This window comes from Tamandua tetradactyla, chromosome 15 (assembly GCF_023851605.1).
Source record: "Tamandua tetradactyla isolate mTamTet1 chromosome 15, mTamTet1.pri, whole genome shotgun sequence".
Classification (NCBI taxonomy): Eukaryota; Metazoa; Chordata; class Mammalia; order Pilosa; family Myrmecophagidae; genus Tamandua; species Tamandua tetradactyla.
Genome location: NC_135341.1, coordinates 49,179,060 through 49,199,557, shown reverse-complemented (window position 1 = coordinate 49,199,557; position 20,498 = coordinate 49,179,060). Strand labels below are relative to the sequence as shown.

Below are 20,498 nucleotides of genomic sequence, written 5' to 3'. Positions count from 1 at the left end.
CATAGTCTGAGATATGTTCTGGTATTATATTAAGCTATACAGAATTCAAGGCCTTATTCCTGTTCTGGACTTGAGGATTCTGAGGTGTTTAAATGAGCTATCCAGACAGGTTGATTTAGATTATGTGTTACCAAAAATTTAAGTTCTAGACATAATAAACTTTTACTCTCATATAGTAGGTGAACATCTAGAGTACATACATTTTTACCCTGTATTCTGATTTATATTAGACCCATTCCAGTTGGCTTTGTTTTTTTTATATTTGTATTGCTATAAATCTTCTTGCACATACAGTCCATCCAAAGTATACAATTGTAACTCACAATACCATCGCATAGTTGTGTATTCATTACCATGATCATTTTTAGAACATTTGTATCACTCCAGAAAAAGAAAGATATATATAAAAAGAAACAGAAAACAGAAAAAGCTCATACCCCTTACCCTTCCTTCTCAGTGACGTACTAGTATTTCAGTCTACTCAATTTTTTACCCTTTATCCCCCCATTATTTATTTATTATTTTTTTAAAATACAATTTTATTGAGATAGTCACATACCATATAATCATCGAAAGCACACAATCAGTGGTTCACAGTATCATCATATATTTGTGCATTCATCATCACAATAGATTTTTGAACATTTTCATTACCCCATACACAATAAAAATAAGAATAAAAATAAAAGTTAAAAAGACCACCCAAAACATCTCATCCCCATTCCCCCCTATTCTTTTATTTGTTGTCTTTATTTTCTTACTCATCTGTCCATACACTGGATAAAGCAAGTGTTAGTTACATGGTTTTTACAATCATGTGGTCACACCATAAAAGCTACATAGTTATGCAGTCATCTTCAAGAATCAAGGCTACTGGGTTACGGTTCAGTGGTTTCAGGCATTTCCCTCTAGCTACTTCAATATACCAAAACTGAAACTGTACTGCATAAGAATAGCTTCCAGAAAGACCTCTCAACTCAAATGAAATCTCTCAGTCACAGAAACTACTGTTTCATTTCTCTTTCTCCTTTTGGTCAAGAAGTCTTTCTCAGTCCCACAATGCTTGGTTTAGGCTTATCCCCAGGAGGAGATAAGTCTCACATTGCGAGGGAAGTTTACCTCCCTGGGAGTCATGTCCCACGTAAGTGGGGAGGGCAGTGAGTTTACCTACAGAGTTGGCTTAGAGAGAGAGGCCACATCTGAGCAACAAAAGAAGTTCTTTGGGAGTGAGCCTTAGGCAGAATTGTAAATAGACTTAGTTTCACCTTTGCAGGAATGTTTCATAAGGGCAGGCCCCAAGCGCTTGACCTATTAAATTTATAGTCCCCAATGCTTGTGTAAAATATTAAGTTTTCCCCAGATAGGTAAGTTTAATATTTCCAAATTTTTCCTCAGTTCCTCAAGGGAACTTTGCAAATACTTTTTTTGGTCTTCTTCACAGAACTCTGGGATATATTGGAATCACACTAACCTGTACCACCGAGATCTTACTCCCTATCCAAGTTTCCATGTAATTATTGTTTTTAAACTGGCCATACAAGTTAAATTAGTATGCTGCAGAAATATAAGTTTTATACTAAATAATAAACATTTCTTCATTTGGTCTCACCTAAAAGTAGAAATTTTAAAATGTAGTCAATATTATTCTTTACTTAGTCTCATTTACCTTAGTCCTAAGCAGATCAGCTTCATTCACATCTCTAGTTTGATCTCTTTTTTCAGTTTTTTGAACAGTTGCTGTACAGGATGATGCTGACTTTCATAGTGGCAGTACTCTAGCTCTGTGTCTCGGATATCACACAGACACCTGAAGTTCCAAGGAATGACCAGATTATACACAAGGAGATCAGCATCTCAGAATTTAGAAATAACAGTTAATACTCAGGGATAGATATCACTGCTGTAAGAACTTACAATCTAGGAACCTTTATAATAAGCCTCCTCCTTATAATAAACTTCAGAGTTTTCACGTTGTATTAGTTTATATTTGTGAGGCATTATAATATCTTTCTTTTTGTTCCTGAGTTATCTCACTCAGCATACTGTCCTCAAGGTTCATTCACCTATTTGCATGCCTCACAACTTCATTCCTTCTTTTTTTAAATTAATTTATGTATTTATTTATTTTTATTCAACATATAAGCACAAACATTCTTACCATATGATCATTACATTCTTGTTATATGATCAGTAACTCACAATATTATCACATAGTTGTGGATTCATGATCATGATCATTTCTTAAAACATTTGCATTAGTTCAGAAAAAGAAATAAAAAGAAAACAGAAAAAACTCATACATCCCATACCCCTTACCCCTCCTTCTCATTGACTTACTAATATTTCAGTCAACTCTATTTTTTACCCTTTATCTCCTACTTCTATTATTTATTTATTTTTTATCCTCATTTTTTACTCCTCTGTCCCTACCCTGGATAAAAGGAGGGTCAGACAGAAGGTTTTTGCAATCATATGGTCACATTGTAAAAGCTGTATAGTTATACAATTGTTTTCAAGAATCAAGTCTACTGGAATATAGTTCAACAGTTTCAGGTACTTCCCCTGTGGTGCACTCCCGTGCACCATAAACTAAAATGTGATATCTATATATTGCATAAGAATAACCGCTAGGATAACCTCTCATGTGTTCCTAGTTTGTAGCCACAGGATGTTATAATATAGGTTAATTGTAGATGCCCCTATCTTTGTTCCTATGTCATAACTATAGGTTCTCGCAAGCTTCTCAGAGTCAAAAATAGAATCTAACACAGTGATTCAAGAGGCATTTATCCTGTTTTGCAGTAGGTCCCACTCTGCTACAACACTTCCTTTTGTGGAAGAATTTCTTTTTAGCCATTAGTTTATGGTCTTATTAAGTTTAAGGATTGTGTAAGAGGTCTACAGAAGCAAATCTTTTGCCCCCTCACCTTTTTTTTTTAACATGGGCAGCCACACGGGAACCAAACCTGGGTCCTTTGGCATGGCAGGCAAGCATTCTTCCCGGCTGAGTCACCGTGGCCCACCCTGCCCCCTTTTTTATCCTTTGATTTTTTACCTACTTTTATTTTGATTTCAAACTTGTTTTACGAAGCTACTTCTTTGTAACTTTTTTTCATTGTGAAAGAAAGGTGATAAAGTAATACCATAGTATTGACCATTTGGAAAACAAAACCTCACTACTACTGCCAAACATTTTATTCTAGTTCTTTCTAGTCTTTTTTGTATACCTGGTTTTAATTTTGTCAGTACTTATGAACTATTTCATATCTGTTTTTCTTCGTGAGTGTTGTCACTAGCTTTTTTCTGTATTTTCATAGAATTCATAAACATTGCTTTAAGTAGACTATATTCCTTTAAGTGACTGTATATACTTAACAGTTTCCCCACTGTTAGTGAACATTGAGATTACCTTTTTTGTTTGTTTTTGCTATTACCTATTATATTTAGCTTTTTCCTATTTTAAATTATTTTTTGGTTTTAAAAGCTTATGAACAGGGTGGGCCACGGTGGCTCAGCAGGCAGAGTTCTCACCTGCCATGCTGGAGACCCATGTTCGTTTCCCAGTGCCTGCCCATGCCAAAAAAAAAAAACCTTGTGAACACTCTCATGGTTCTTGATATATAATCATGGTTCTTGATACATATTAAAGTTACCTTTTAAAAGTGCTTTTAAGCTGGTAAAAGTAATCATTTTTATCTTTTCATTTTTTTGCAGGTCCGAGGTTATGATTTCAAAGCTGACATATGGAGTTTTGGGATCACTGCAATTGAACTAGCCACAGGGGCAGCTCCTTATCATAAATACCCACCAATGAAGGTGAGGCTCATATTCAAAATGGGTATCCCAGCTCCAGTCCCATCAATTTATCAGTCTTTCTTCATTTTCCATTCTTACTCATAGATTTCTGGCCTGCATCCCTTTTTACAACTGGAACTACTAAAATCTGTATTAGATACTTAGTTTTTAGACCTGGATAATTTTGCATTGTAGTTAACCTTTTTCTATGCTATCTCTCCAGCTCCTGACCCTTTAATTAATTTGATATTAGGGACCCATGTCTCCCTTTATATGCATTCCCCAGAGTTCCCTGTGCCGAACAGCCTCAGTGGGGATGATGATCATTCCTACTTCATAAAGTTGAAGGTTAAATAATAATAGTAATTATGTCTACCACTTATTGAGTACTTTTCTGTGGCAGGCACTGTTTTATGTTCTTTTCATATATTAAAAAAGATAATCCATGCAGAGTGTTCATGTACCAGATGCCTTTATTATTCACATTATTAGCTGAATAAAAGTTCAAATAAGTTTGCTTTATGGCAGTTCATTACACAACTTTTACTCAAAGACCTATTATTGTTTTAACTCTAGCTAAGCCTCCTCAAATTTAAACTATATCCTGATCTAGTAGTTGCCTGAAATATAATTTCTAATCTTATCCCCAACATTAGTAACAAATTGAGTTTTTGTCTTTCAAAATGGTGCTGCCAGTATTGTTGTTAACCATTTTTATCAATGTGATCAGCCCTTTATTATAATAGGCATATGAATTCCGTTTGTCTATTTGTAGCTCTAGCTATTGTTTGTGGCCCTGCTTGCCCTCTGACTTTGTTTAAAATTGTAAATTGTTGTCAGATTGGTGTCATTCACAATTGTGTGATTCACATCTGTATTGCCTTGGTGCACTTTGTATTAGTTAGGGTTCTCTAGAGAAACAGAAGCAACAGGGAACACTCACAAATATAAAATTTATAAAAGTGTCTCATGTGACCGCGGAAACACAGAGTCCAAAATCCGTAGGGCAGGCTGTGAAGCTGATGATTCCGATGGAGGATCTGGACAAACTCCACAGGAGAGCCTTTCTCTTCTGAATCCTCCTTAAAAGGCTTCCAGTGATTAGATTGAGCATCACTCATTGCAGAAGACACGCCCCTTGGCTGATTACAAATGGAATCAGCTGTGGATGCAGCTGACGTGATCATGATTTAATTCTATGAAATGTCCTCATTGCAACAGACAGGCCAGCACTTGCCCAAACAGACAAACAGGTACCAACATTTGGCCAAGTTGACACATGAACTTGACCATGACACACTTTAATCCTTTAAAAGAAGTTACTCCGTCCCCTTAAGTAAGGTTGAAACAATATACAGTAAAAATATATTATATATTAGGAGAACAGTGGTTCAGTGGCAGAGTTCTCGCCTACCATGCCGGGCCTGGATTCGATTTCTGGTGGCTGCCTTTGTGAAAAGAAAAGAAAAAAAATATGTATATTATATGTTAAAAAAAAGAAATCCTTGGTATCTTCATATTCAAAACATGGTCATACCTGTATTGAGCTACATGCATATTTAATGAGTGAAATTTTGATTATGTAGAAGGTTAGTGATAATTGAATTTTAAAGCCGTGTTCCACCTACAGGTTGAAGATTCCTAGGAATAAGAGGTTATTCACAAGTTTTTAAACTTACATGTTTTTGTAACTATAAGATGAGAGGCTTTTTCAGTCCAAAGAAATGCTTACTTTAAAAGAAAAGGTGGGAAATTCTGGAATTGTAAGCCATACCAAACTCTGAAATCTTTTCCACAATTAATTGTTGTGGTATGTATTGAAATTTATTGCTTTTTTTAATATATGTTATTTTTCACAAAAAAAGATAAAAATCTGTTGTGATGATATATGCACAGCCATATATATAGTGATATTGTGAGTCTTGATTGTATACTTGGGATGATTATATGGTATGTGAATATATAATATATATCAATTAAAAAAAAGTGGGGTATGAAGGTAAACTCCTGCCTCACACCATATACAATAGTTAATTCCAAATTGGTCAAGACTTAAGTATAAGAACCAGACCAATAAAACATTTAGCATTTGTTGAATCCTAACTTCTCTGTTAACAAATCTTCCCTCTCATTTGATCATTCTTTCAGTCTTCAGGGGTATTTGGGGAGTGACCATTCTAACTTCTTCATGCTGAAAAGGGACTGCGACATGGGGTAGGGGAATGTTCTGGAAGAAACTGATAACTCTTAAGTTTCAGGACTTATGTAGGATAGGAATAATTCAAAGGTTTTAAGTTTCTGAAAAGTAAACTTTCTGTTTATATTTTTTAAAACTTTATGTATTTATTTCTTCAACACAAAAGAAATAGATTTCTTAAAGATCTTTCTAAGTTTAGAAAAAAAGTTTGAGGTTGAATTCATTATGGTTTTTTGAAAAGTTGCATGCTTCAATTTTTTTTTTTTTTTTTTAACATGGGCAGGCACTGGGAATCGACTCCGGATCCTCTGGCATGGCAAGCAAGCATTCTTGTCTGCTGAGCCACTGTGGCCCGCCCACATGCTTCAATTTTATATCACATGTATTCATTCCTTGCTGAAAAAGGATAATGTGATGTAATTAACAATTTTACACATCTTCCACTTGTCAGTTTTGGTGGTTTCTATACTCTTTACTTCATCAGGGTAGCTTTACTGCAACCATGGGTTCCTCAGTAGTTTAGACTTAGTTCTCTTTATTTAAATGGCTTCACTACCTGCTGCTTGCACTTCTACCATGGCTTCTCTTTAGTGTTTTTTCCCACTTTTGTCAGGATTATCACATACCCTAAAGGGAAACTGAAACAACGTACATATGTGACTCTGGTAACCTGTTTCACCTTTATTTAAACCAGGGATTTTCTTTTCTGAAAATCTTTTCTTGCCTAGCTTCATCTTGTTGGCTTGTCTAAGAAATGTGCTGTGTCTTGATCTACCTTTGATTTTTTTTTTCTCCCCTACAAATTGTATCTTTCAGGAATGAGAGATCTGTTTCCTCTCTGTGTTTTTATTTGCAATCTTTCACAAACTTCTGACTGCATACTATAGTGGAGACTTAGTAATTGATTGTTGAATGTCTTTAATAAATTGTAAACTAATGAACTTGCCATCCAACAGCCAGTGTTGTTTGGGGAAATGAAATAAGGAAGTCAGAAGAGCCCACAAATTTGGTGTATAATAATAATAATACTGGTTTTGTACTTAGCCACTTGATTTGCCAACGGTATGTTTAGCTATTGATATCTGCTAGGCAGTTGGAAATTCATAAAATTGAATGCATAGATTTGGAGATTATTCCAATAAAGATGATGATTAATCTATGCAATCAAATAAGATCTTGGAGAGACTTAGTACTGGGAAATAAAAGACCCAAAGGCAGAACTTGTAGGTAATGTTTACATTTCCAAGAAACATGAGTAAGAAAGGAGAATATCCCTGGTTTAAATAAAGATGAAGCAGGTCACTAGAATCACCTAGGTATGGTGTTTCAGTTTCCCTTTAGGGTATGAAATGTGACAAAGCTAGGAAAGGCAGAGGTATAACGAAAGAAGAGAATACAGCTAGTGTGTTGCCAAAAAAGTCAAAGAAGGAAGAGATTTAGGATAGAGTAATCAAGATTGTCAAATGCTGCAGGGGAAGGTATGAAGAATGATTATTTTAAAAGCTTATAGCTTTGTTAACTAGAATGGGAGAGAAGTTTCTGAGGTGCTTTGGAAAGGGAGGGGCAGATTGCAAGGCGTCAAGGAGAAACAGATCCATGAAGAGGTAAAGTCAGTAAGGTTACACTTTTAATTTTGCTGTGGTTTTAATTTTTTTAAGGGAGTTTGAGTAAATAAATAATAGGGGGAAAGGGGTAAAATAAACTGGGTTAATTGAAATAATAGTGGTCATTGAGAGGGAGGGATATAAGGGGCATGGGATGTGTAAGTTTTTCTTTTCCTTTTTCTGGAGTGATGCAGATGTTCTGAAATGATCATGGAGATGAACACAACTATATATGCAATTGTGAACGATTGATTATACATCATGTATGGACTGTATGTGTGTGAAGATTTGTCAATAAAAATAGTAAAAAAAGTTAAATGCTGATTCTCTAGGTGATCCTCAGGACTCTGAAGATAGTCATTCAGACCATTCAAGTAGATTCTTGTTAAAAGGCATTTTAATTTTAAAGATTTTCACTAAAATAAAAACTCAAAATTTTTTTAAAAAAAGAGGTAGTTTTGACAGTATAAGAATGGGGAACAGAGAACGAGAAAAAGTAGAGGATTCTAATTAAAGGACATAGTGTTGATGCATTGAGTCCTTGTGGGCAAATCTAGGAAGTCCACCATCTGTAGGATGTATTTATGTGGGAAACACATAAATAATTCTGGGTTCCAAACAACTGATCTAGATGTGAACTTTTAGAAAATAAAATATGCTTGTATATTGGAGGTTACCTGTATTGAAAATATTTTGGCCACAATATGTATTTAAACTTGACTGAGTCTTCATAAGTTTATATTATATTGAAAAATTTTACAGGTTTTAATGCTGACATTGCAAAATGATCCTCCTTCACTGGAAACTGGTGTTCAAGATAAAGAAATGCTGAAAAAATATGGAAAATCGTTTAGAAAAATGATTTCATTGTGCCTTCAAAAAGATCCAGAAAAAAGGTAAAGCATGAGATGAAGTTTACGTTTTTCTTTGTGGAAAGTCTAAGAATGACATACCTACATGCACAAGGAATTATTTGTACATATTCAAAAGACCTAAGTATAAACATAAGAAAAAGTATACAGAGATCATTATATTAGACTGGAAATGAATTAATTTCTCCCTTCTTTTCAGTATATAGTGTATTCTGAACAGTTCAACTATTTCCTAGTTAATCTCTTATGATTATTAAACTATATATTGTGAACTTTCTGTGACTGTAGTGCTAGGGTAGTGAGAGGTGTTTGTTTTCAGTTTGAATTTAAAAGGCTTAATATCTTGCACTCTTAACAATTTTAATAGCAAAACTAACTCATATAGCGAATGTAGTTAATGCCAGATAACCATACTAATTTCTTTATTTGAATATTTTCAAACAAAAAATTAAAAAGCTTCCTTGTCAATGCTAGGCACATTGGACAAGTGACCAAATAAACAAGGTCATCTAAGGTGTATTTCTTTATTAATAAAACAGAAACAGAGAATGTTGTAGATCATTGAATAAAACCTTTTATTTTATATTTGAGGATACTGAAGTCACCTAGCTACCTTGTCCTAGTGCTGGGCCTTGAATCCAAAACTCCTGATTCCTAATTTAGGCCTCTATTCCCACTCTACTTATTCTTCTGCTTTACCATATATATTCTGCTCAGCTTCCTAAGACTAAGAATTCTTTAATTTTGTTTTCTCTAATAGTCAATGAAAGGAAAAAAATTTAATTGCCATTTGTTCGTGTTTTTATTACATTTACTAGGGCTTCAGAATTTACTATTGGAAATATTGGAGAGAGTAGTTAAGAAAAACAGGAGCAACAAAGTTCAAGCCTGTGTTAAAAGATAGGAAATACTGGGCAAGCCACGGTGGCTCAGCAGGCAGAGTTCTCGCCTGCCATGCTAGAGACCCAGGTTCGATTCCCAGTGCCTGCCCATGAAAAAAAAAAACTTTCAATTAAAACTTGGTTCTGCCAAGTTTATTGATTAAAATAACTGAAAATTACTTTTTAATGTGTCTGTCTACACATATGTATTTCTATATCTTTAAATATACACACAGAGAGGCATATATGTGATATGTATGTCATAAATTTTGTTCACACCATTTTTTTGTTTGGTTGTTTTTTTGGGGTGAATTGGCCAGGAATTTAACCTAGGTCTTTCACATGGCAGATAAGAATCCTACCACTGACCTACCTGTGCACAAAAATTATCTTTTTTTTTATAAGCACCTAGAAATTCCAGATAAAATGAATTAAATTTGAAAAAATAAATTCCAAAGGTATACTTGTAACAAAGGGAGAACTTCAGATACTTGAAAAAATGAGGAAACCATAAATTAGAGAAAATTGTGAACTGATCTTGTGACTGCCCTCAGTTAGACACTGTACTTTCCAGTAACCTATAGGCTTTGCTTTCTAATTACCATGTGGGGACTGGAAACAAGATCTTGGGCTCAGCCAGTGGGAATTTTTAACTGAGATCCCTACTTAAAGTCAGGACTTTAGAAATCTATATTCTCAGTGAAAATATAGACCAAAAACAGAATCTGTCTACACAGAGAGATAACAAAAATCTCTCCTGAATAGCCCAGTTCTGCAAGGAAAATCATTATCCTCCCCCCAAATGGTACATGATATTTAGGGGTGAAAATCTCCCTGACAATTTGGGGCATGACTCCGAGGATGAGTCTGGCCCTGGCACTGTGGGGTAGACATGCCTTCCTGACCAAAAGGGGTGTTGACATCCCTTTTCAACATGAAAAAGTTAGAGTGGGCATTGCCTATAATCCCTGTGGATTGGGAGAAGCATCAAAATAGACAGAGGAGGTATAAGAGAGAAAATAAAATTTAGCAAATGAGTATGACTGCTGAATCACTATATTAATATTCCTACTAGCCTCCAATGTTTTGGAGCAGCTAGAAAGAAAAATCTGAGATGACGGTATGGTAGCCCATGACCAACACTATGGATCTGTTCTGTGATTAATTACTTGTTGAAGCATACTTTGAAAATTATTTCTTTTTCCTTTTTGCTTTATATGTATGTTATATTTCATGATTGAAAAGATGAGAAAACATTTTGCAGTTTTAGAATCTGAATTTTACATTACACTACCTGTGCTATCCAGAAATCCACAGGTTTAGAAAATAAAAACTATTGCCAAGCCAATTTTATTTTCAGCAGAAACAGCACTGGAAGAAACACTTCCAAAACCCAGGTCCCATGGTATTCCCACATATAATGCTTCACTGAAGATAAGATCAAATCCAAAAGTACAAAACACAGTGAAATAATCCACTATAAACAGGAGTCACCAGGCATAATAAGCAGAAATATTAGTACTGCAAGAACTTTGGATAATGCAAATCTCTGAAGAGGCTATAAAATATGTATATTTAAAATAACTAAAACTATGCAAGAATGATTCAAAACCATAAGAAACGAATGTTACTGGCTAAAGAATCAAGTAGGACTTCTAGAAATGAAAAATATAGTCATTGAGATTTTATTGAGGGGATAAAACTGACTTTTATTGTGTACCTTTTATGGGTCAGGCTTTGTGCAAACTGTTTAAACTATGTTTGTTCATTTATTTTGTAACTAACATACTTTTTCTTTTATCCTTTTTCATTCCAGAAAGGCTAAAAGGCAGCTTAGAGAAATACTTAAAACACAATAACGTAAACTGAAAATTGAGAGAAAATTTAAGAAACAAATGTGTAAATGGAGCTATATATGAGGCCAAAGGACATACCATAATAAGGTGCACATCTGATATTGATGGACCCATTTATCTCTAAGTTTTCTAGTAGTTAGTTCGAAGAAGGAAAACCAGTCAGTTATTCAATTTGCCAAATCTATTGGATTAAAACATAGCAAAAGAAGTGGAATTATTCTTGATGTGAAGTCCAGAAAAGAATTTCTCCAGTGGAGAGGAACAGTGTACAATGGACAAAGCCACTTTTTCTAGAGCATTGTCAAAATAGTTTCATATGCAAGTTTTGAAGTTCATCATTGACCCTGGCTGACAATTCTAGAACTAACTAAAAGTAGGTCTACATATGGCAGGGTTATATCATTTTATCCACGTCATAAACCTGTAAGTAGATATTATTCTCCAGTCTTGTAGATGAGGGAATTAAGATTCAGAGATTAAATGATTCGTCTAAAAACACACCTAGTGAGGTGCATGCTCAGGCTTTACAAGGTCTTCTGGCTGCAGGGCAGTAATTGAAATTTAAAACATCGTAGATTCTCCTGAGTATGAGTTGAACTTCTTGCAATGAATAGAATATGGAAAAGTAAAAATAGTAACTTTATAGTGGAGAAAGGTGGTAGTCAGTACCTTCACTGAGTGATGAAAGTTAACAGCACCAGTCATAAAACATTGATATTATGTACCCCCTAACAAAATAGGAATATGTTTAGAAGGGCACATCACCTCCGAGATTTTCTTTCTCCAAATTCATGTCTTCCATCTAGCATGAGAAAACATCAATTTGTGGGATATTTTACAAAAAACTTGACCAGTACTCTCTGAAACTGTTAGGGTTATAGAAGAAAAGAAAGGACTGAGGAACTGTCATAGATTGAAGGAGACAAACAATTTACAAAACCTAAATGTAATATGGTATCCTGGATTAGATCATGGAAAAGGAAAGGGACATTAGTGAAAAAAGTGAGGAAATATGAATAAAATCTGTGATTTAGGTAATAATACTGTACCAGTGTTGATTTTTTAATTTCTTGATAATTATACTGTGATCATGTAAAATGTTAACATTAAGAAAAGCTGGTAAAGTGTATTATATGGAAACTCTATTTTCTTTGCCACTCTTCTGTAAGTCTAAAATTATTTCAAACTAAAAGGTTTTTAAAAAGAAAAAATCTGTAAGCTATTTTTTTAAATCTAGTTTTTAAATGAAAATTAAACTTTTTAAAGAACATGTCTAAGTTAAAAACAAAGCTGAAAAGCCCAATAAAACAAAAGAGAGGTAGATAATTATTGAGTGCTCATCAAATATGTCACTGTTATAAATACTTAACTTATATCTCTCTTTTAATTCTTACAGTAATCTTGTGAGAATGGCACAGTTATTATTTTTGTTTCATAAACAAAGAAAGTAAATCACAGGGAGGTTAAGGAACTTTGCCCAAAGTCGCACAGCTACGAGATTTCTAACCCATGCAATTTGACACTGGAATGCCTACTGTTAGTCACACTACACTGTACTTAGGAAATTGCTTAAGGCAGCACAGAAAGATCGAAAGTGAAAATATGAAAGAAAGAGTATTTGGAGGATAGCAGGAGAAGGTTCAGTGAGTGTGTGTGTGTCTGTGTATATCTATACATGTCTGTACACATATATCTATATGAAATTTCAGAAGAAAGCTAGAAAAAATATAGGAAAAACAATATTCAAGGAAATAATGGCTAATTTTCTAGAATTAATGAAAATTTATATTCTCAGACTAAAGAACCATCCCTGCCCCAAATTCCAAGCAGTATCCGCCCTCCAACTTGTACACATTGCCATGAACTACTGGAAACAAAGGCACAAAGAAGCTTTTTTTTTTAACTTACAAACATTCCATATATGGTACACAATCAATGGCTCACAATAACATCACATAGTATTATATTCATCACCATGATCATTTTTTAGAACATTTGTATCACTCCAGAAAAAGAAATAAAAAGAAAATATACATATCATATCCCTTAACCCCTCCCTTTCATTTGATCACTAGTATTTCACTCTACTGAACTTATTTTAACATTTGTTCCCCTTATTATTTACTTATTTTAAATATTTTTATTGATAAACAACATACCAAGGATTCTTAACATACAAACATTCCATACATGGTATGTTTATATGTTAAATGGCTCACAGTATCATCACATAGTTGTAGGTTCATCACCGTGATCATTTCTTGGAACATTTGCATCACTCCAGAAAAAGAAATAAAAAAAAAAACTCATACATACCATACCCCTTACCCCTCCCTCATTGACTGCTCGTATTTCCATCTACCTAATTTATTTAACATTTTTCCCCCTATTATTTATTTTTAACTTACAATTTTTACTCATCTGTCCATACTGTATATAAAAGGAGCATCAGACAAGGTTTTCACGGTCACACAGTTACATTGCAAAAACTCTATCATTATACAACCATCTTCAAGAAAAATGGCTACTGGAACACAGCTCTACAGTTTCAGGCACTTCCCTCTAACCTCTCAAATACATCTTAAACTAAAAAGGGGTTATCTATAAAATGCGTAAGAATAACTTCCAGGATAACCTCTTGACTCTGTTTGAAATCTCTCAGCCACTGACACTTTATTTTGTCTCATTTCTCGCTTCCCCCTTTTGGTTGAGAAGGTTTTCTCAATCCCTTGATGCTGAGTTCCAGCTTATTCTAAGATTTCTGTCCCATGCTGCCAGGGAGGTTTACACCCCTGGGAGTCATGTCCCACGTAGAGAGGGGTAGAACAGTGAGTTCACCTGCTTGGTTGGCTAAGACAGAGATAGGCTGCATCTGAGCAACAAAAGAGGTTCTCTTGGGGGTGACTCGTAGGCCTAATTATAAGTAGGTTTAGCCTATCCTGTATGGGAATAAGTTTCAGATGAACAAATCCCAAGATTGAAGGCTCTGCCTATTGATTGGTTGTCCCCACTGCTTGCAAGAATATCAGGAATTCTCCAAGTGGGGAAGTTGAATTTTCCACCTTTCTCACCATTCCCCCAAGGGGACTTTGCAAATACTTCTTTATTCACTGTTCAAATCACTCTGGGATTTATCGGGCATCACTCTGGACAAACCTACAAAATCTATGCCCTACTCAAAGTTCCATGTATTTATGATGTTCAATTTACCTGTCTATACAAGTTATACTGGGAAATGCACTAGTCAGAATATAAATTTTGTACCAAATAAACATTTGCAGCCTGAGGGAACAGTACCAAACTGAAGAAGAGCAGGTGGACTATCAACCACTGTCCATATAAGTTATATTAGGAAATGCACTAGTTGAAATATAAATTTTGAACCAAATAAACATTTGTGACCTGAGGAAACAGAGTACCAACTGAAGAAGAGCAAGTGGACTGACAACCACCTCCCTAATAAGAACAATTAAGGCCAGAATACAGTGGGTAATACTGAGATAAAATAACGTAACCTAGAATTCTCCATCTAATCAAACTGTCATTCAAGAGTGAAAATGAAATTAAGATATATTTCAAAGAGAGTTTTCTAGTCACATTCTATCACTTACAATCTGTACTTCAAAAAATAAGAAGCAAACTCAGAAGCATTATTGAACAAACAGATTGTTGGACAACATAGGTCAATCTTGACTAAATGAAAAGATAAGAATGATACTGTCTGATTAGGGGCTAAAAAAAGTAGAACTATAATACTAGAAACAAGGAATATGAATTTTAAGGCCATGTTTTAAATTCTTTGGCTTTTAGTCAAGTATACATATTAAAATGTTAGGAATTGCCATTTAAAATATAGAAGTAGAATGTAGAATTCCACACCAGAAGGAAGAAAAAGAAATTAAAGGAAGTCTTATAAATTACAAAGTAACATAATGAAATATACATATATTTATACCACTAATTTAAACAAATGTTTTAAAATTGGGTTTAACTTGTCAACTAAATTAGAGATTCTGAGATTCAGGTTTTTTAAAAATGCATGATCTTTATAAGAGATACCTAAAATGTGACAGAGAAAGATAAAAAGTGGGGAAAACTGGCATATTCAAACCAAATAGAAGTTGGAGTACCTATGTTAACATCAGATAAAATAATCTTTAAGACAAAGTCATTATTAGGGATAAAGAGGTTTCATTTTGCAATGATAAAAGGAATAACATTGGAAATATCTAATAATCCTGAAAATATATGTCCCTAATAACATATGTCCCTAATAACATACCCTTAAAAGATATAAATTACAAGTGGGAACTAAACAAATCTACAATCATAATATATGCCTCTTTCAGAAATCTAATATAGCAAACAAATAAGATTTAGTAAATTTGAAGATAATAATAAATTTGATCTAATGGACATGTGAAAATCAATAGAAAATCCATTTTAAAATTCTTTGTACACACACGGAACATTTATAAGATTGACCACATTACAAAGAAACATTACTTAGAGGAAACTAAAGCCTTAAATACTTACGTTAAAGAAAGAATAGAGATTGAAAATCAGTGAGGTTTTCAATCATGAACATTCAACTCATGGAGTTAGAAAAGTAACAGTAGAATAAACTGAGAGCAGAAAAAAGTAATAACAGCATAAGTAAATGTAAAATGAAGGTCTAGTGGAAAGGATAAAACCACAAGGTAGATTTTTAACATAGTAATAAAATAGGTAAAAAGTTCTGGTAACTTCTGGGTCAAGATGGCAGCTTAACAACATGAGCATTTTAGCTCGTCCTCCAGAACAACTACTAAATAACCAGAAACAGTACAGAATAGCTCCTGGGGCCACGTTAGTGACTGGACACACAGCGTACCCCAGTCTGGACCAGCTGGACCAGCTGTGAGCACCCCGCAGAACCGTGAGTTCTCAAAGCTGCGGCGGCCAGCGCCCCTCCCCCACAGGCCACTTCCCAGAGGGGAAAGGAAAGGACTTTACCAGCAGCAGGGACTGGGCACAATCAAATGCCAATTGTGGAACTAATTAACAAATTCTGACTACTAAAAATAGGCCCCCAGCTTAGGTGAACCTGATCAAAGCGGAGGTTGCTCATTTTGCCCTGGCACCAAGGGGGCAGGACTGACAGAAAAAGGGGGGGAAAAAAAAGAAGGAAATAGAGGTTTTTGTGGCTGTGTATCTACAAAGGCTTGACTGCCTCTGGATACAGCGGCAGGACTTTTCAGGCTGCAGCTGCCCCAGGCATAGGCAGAAGTGAGCTCTTTTGGGGGCTTATCTGGAGCCTGTGCCTTCCCCAGGGGAGGGGTGAAGCCCCACCCAGGTGGAATCCCTCCATCAAGGAATTCAGACACCAGGGCTTGGTAATTTGAAGCCATTAAAACCAGCCTACAACCTCTTCTCTGTCTCCACCATGCCCCCAGCAGGGAGTGTCTGCCAAAGTTAAAGGTACCGCATCATCTTATGCTGGTGGGACCTGCAGTCAGACAAGCGCCACATACTGGGCAGGATAAGAAAAACAGAGTCCAGAGACTTCACAGGAAAGTCTTTCAAGGTGCTGGGTCTCACCCTCAGGGAAAACTGACGCAGGTGACTCTTTCCTCCTGATAGGAGGCCAGTTTGGTCTGGGAAAATCTGGCTGGGGTCTAGAATATCTAAGCAGACCCTCCTAAGTGTGTGTGGGGGGAAGGCACCACACAAGCAGGGCAAGAAACAAGAAAACAAGAACTGAAAAATTCTCCTCTGTTAAACAAAACTTAAGCTAAAGGTCCAGATAAAGCTGAACGGAACGTCAAAGAACAGATAAACAACAAATTCATCCAGCAAGAAAACCCTAAATAAAAGAAGTAAAAGCAATCTCCAGAATAAACTAATTAAGGTAATTAAATGCCTAGACACCAGCAAAAAATAACAAATCACACTAGGAAAATTGAAGATATGGCCCAGTCAAAGGAACAAACCAACAATTCAAATGACATACAGGAGCTGAAACAATTAATTCAGAATGTACAAACAGACATGGAAAACCTCATCAAAAACCAAATCAATGAATTGAGGGAGGATATAAAGAAGGCAAGGAAAGAACAAAAAGAAGAAACTGAAAGTCTGAAAAAACAAATCACAGAACTTATGGGAATGAAAGACACAGTAGAAGAGATGAAAAGAACAATGGAAACCTACAATGATAGATTTCAAGAGACAGAACATAGGATTTCTGAACTGGAGGACGGAACATCTGAAATCCGACAAGAAACAAGCTATAGGAAAAAAAACGGAAAAATATGAGCAGGGACTCGGAAGTGAAAGACAATATGAAGCGCACTAATATACGTGTTGTGGGTGTCCCAGAAGGAGAAGAGAAGGGAAAAGGAGAAGAAAAACTAATGGAGGAAATTATCACTGAAAATATCCCAACTCTTATGAAAGACTTAAAATTACAGATCCAAGAAGCGCAGCGTACCCCAAAGAGAATAGATCCAAATAGACATACTCCAAGACATTTAATAATCAGAATGTCAGAGGTCAAAGAGAAAGAGAGGATCTTGAAAGCAGCAAGAGAAAAGCAATCCATCACATACAGGGGAAGCCCAATAAGAGTATGTGCAGATCTCTCAGCAGAAACCATGGAGGCGAGAAGACAGTGGAATAATATATTTAAATTATTAAAAGAGAAAAACTGCCAACCAAGAATTCTATATCCAGCAAAATTGTCCTTCAAAAATGAGGGAGAAATTAAAACATTTTCAGACAAAAATCCACTGAGAGAATTTGTGACCAAGAGACCAGCTCTGCAAGAAATACTAGAGGGAACACTAGAGACAGATACAAAGACAGAAGAGAGAGGTGTGGAGAAGAGTGTAGAAAGGAAGACTATGAGCAAAAGTAAAAAGAAGGAAAATTAGATATGACATATAAAATCCAGAAGGCAAACTAATAGAAGAAAGTGCTATCCGTGCAGTAATAACACTGAATGTTAATGGGTTAAACTCTCCAATCAAAAGACATAGTCGGGCAGAATGGATTAAAAAACAGGACCCATCTATATGCTATCTCTACTCAAAGGACACGAGGCCAAGGACACAAATGGACATTTACACACCAATGTTTATAGCAGCATTATTAACAATTACGAAGAGATGGAAACAGCCAAAATGTCCATCAACAGACAGTAGACTAAACAAACAGTGACATTTACATAAGATGGAATATTATGCAGCTGTAAGACAGAATACAGTTATGAAGTATGTAACAACATGAATGGACCTTAAGGACATTATGCTGAGTGTGATTAGCCAGAAACAAAAGGACAAATACTGTATGGTCTCACTGATATGAACTGACATTAGTGAATAAACTTGGAATATTTCCTTGGTAACAGAGACCATCAGGAGATAGAAATAGGGTAAGATATTGGGTAATTGGTGCTGAAAGGATACAGATTGTGCAACAGGACTGAATATAAAAACTCAGAAATGGACAGCACAATTATTACCTAACTGTAATACAATTATGTTAAAACACTGAATGAAGCTGCATATGAGAATGATAAAGGGAGGAGGGCTGGGGCATAAATGAAATCACAAAGAAAGATAGATGATAAAGATTGAAATGGTGTAATCTAGGAATGCATAGAGTGTATAGTCATAGTGACTAAATGTACAAATTTAAAAAGTGTTTTTGCATGAGGAAGAACAGAAGAATGTCATTACTGCAGTATGCTGAAAATAGATGGTACTTAATAGTTTAAAATTTCAACTAATGTGTGAGATTAAAGCAAAAAATGTTTATTTGGTACAAATCTATACTTTGACTAGTGCATCTCCTAATATAACTTATGTAGATAGTTGATTGAACACCTTAAGTACGTGGAACTTTGTATAGGACATGAGATTTTGTTGGTTTGTCCAGGTGATGCCCTGATGAATCCCAGAGCGATTTGATCAGTAAGTAGAAAAGTATTTGCAAAGTCCCCTTCGGGGAATGGTGAGAACGGGGGAAAACTCAACTTCTCCAAGTTGAATTCTTGATATTCTCACAAGCAGTGTGGACAACCAAAGCTATAGGCTGAGCCCCCAGTCTTGGGGTTTGTTCATATGAAACTTCACCCCACAGGGGATAGGTCAAGCCTACTTAAAATTAAGCCTAAGAGTCACCCCCAAGAGAACCTCTTTTGTTGCTCAAATGTGGCCTCTCTCTCCAGCCAACACAGCAAGCAGACTCACTACCCTCCCCCTGTCTAAGTGGGACATGACTACAAGGGGTGTGGATCTTCCTGGCTCCGTGGGACAGAAATCCTAGAATGAGCTGAGATTCAGCATCAAGGGATTGAGAAAAAACTCTAAAATGAGCTGAGACCTAGCATCAAGGTATTGAGAAAACCTTCTCCACCAAAAGGGGGAAGAGTGAAATGAGACAAAGTGTCACTGACTGAGAGATTCTAAACAGAGTCGAGGGGTTATCCTGGAGGTTATTCTTATGCATTAAGTAGATATCACCTTGTTATCCAAGATGTAATGGAGAGGCTGGAGGGAACTGCCTGAAAATGTAGAGCTGTGTTCCAGTAGCCATGTTTCTTGATGATGATTGTATAACGATATAGCTTTCACAATGTGACTGTGTCATTGTGAAAACCTTGTGTCTGATGCTCCTGTTATCTACTATATCAAGAAAGGACAATTTTAAGCCAATCTCACTTATGAAATTAGGTGCAAAAATCTTAGAAAAACCAAAACCTGCACATATCATGCCTTAGGGTAGGAATAGAAAGGATGGTTAGGACATTTATTTATGTCATTTAGTACATTAAAAGATTGAAAGAAATATAATTATCTCAGTGGATGCAAAAAAATATTCGATAAAACACATTTATAGTATAATTTATTCACAATTATGAATAGAAGGAATCCTTGATCATTGTCACTATGCGCAACACTTTCATATATTTCTAAATGTTCCTAAGGGTATACTATTGCTGTAGTTGAGAATCATAACTATTAAAAAGGGTTTTGAAGAAAATGTAGCATAGTATCTATGATATCTTGGTAGAAAACTCTTTCTTTTCTTTCATTGATTTTTAAAAATATAACAACAATGAAACACAAACATTCTTAACATATGATCATTCCATTCTACATATATAATCAGTTATTCACAATATCATTGCATAGTTGTATATTCATCATCATGATCATTTCTTAGAACATTTGCATCAATTCAGAAAAAGAAATAGAAAGAAAACAAAATAATTCATACAGACCATACCCCGTACCCCTCCCTTTCAC

The 20,498-nt window shown here is 35.3% G+C and overlaps 1 protein-coding gene across 5 annotated transcripts in view; it reads left to right on the top strand.

The window, feature by feature from the left end:
- OXSR1 (oxidative stress responsive kinase 1) overlaps nt 1-20,498 on the top strand; it is a 165,778-nt gene that overhangs the window by 95,168 nt on the left and 50,112 nt on the right. For all 5 annotated transcript variants that reach the window (XM_077129787.1, XM_077129789.1, XM_077129790.1 and 2 more), the window contains 2 exons: nt 3,715-3,816; nt 8,359-8,492. In XM_077129787.1, coding sequence (XP_076985902.1) covers nt 3,715-3,816; nt 8,359-8,492 — 236 coding nt within the window. The remainder of the gene's footprint in view (nt 1-3,714; nt 3,817-8,358; nt 8,493-20,498) is intronic.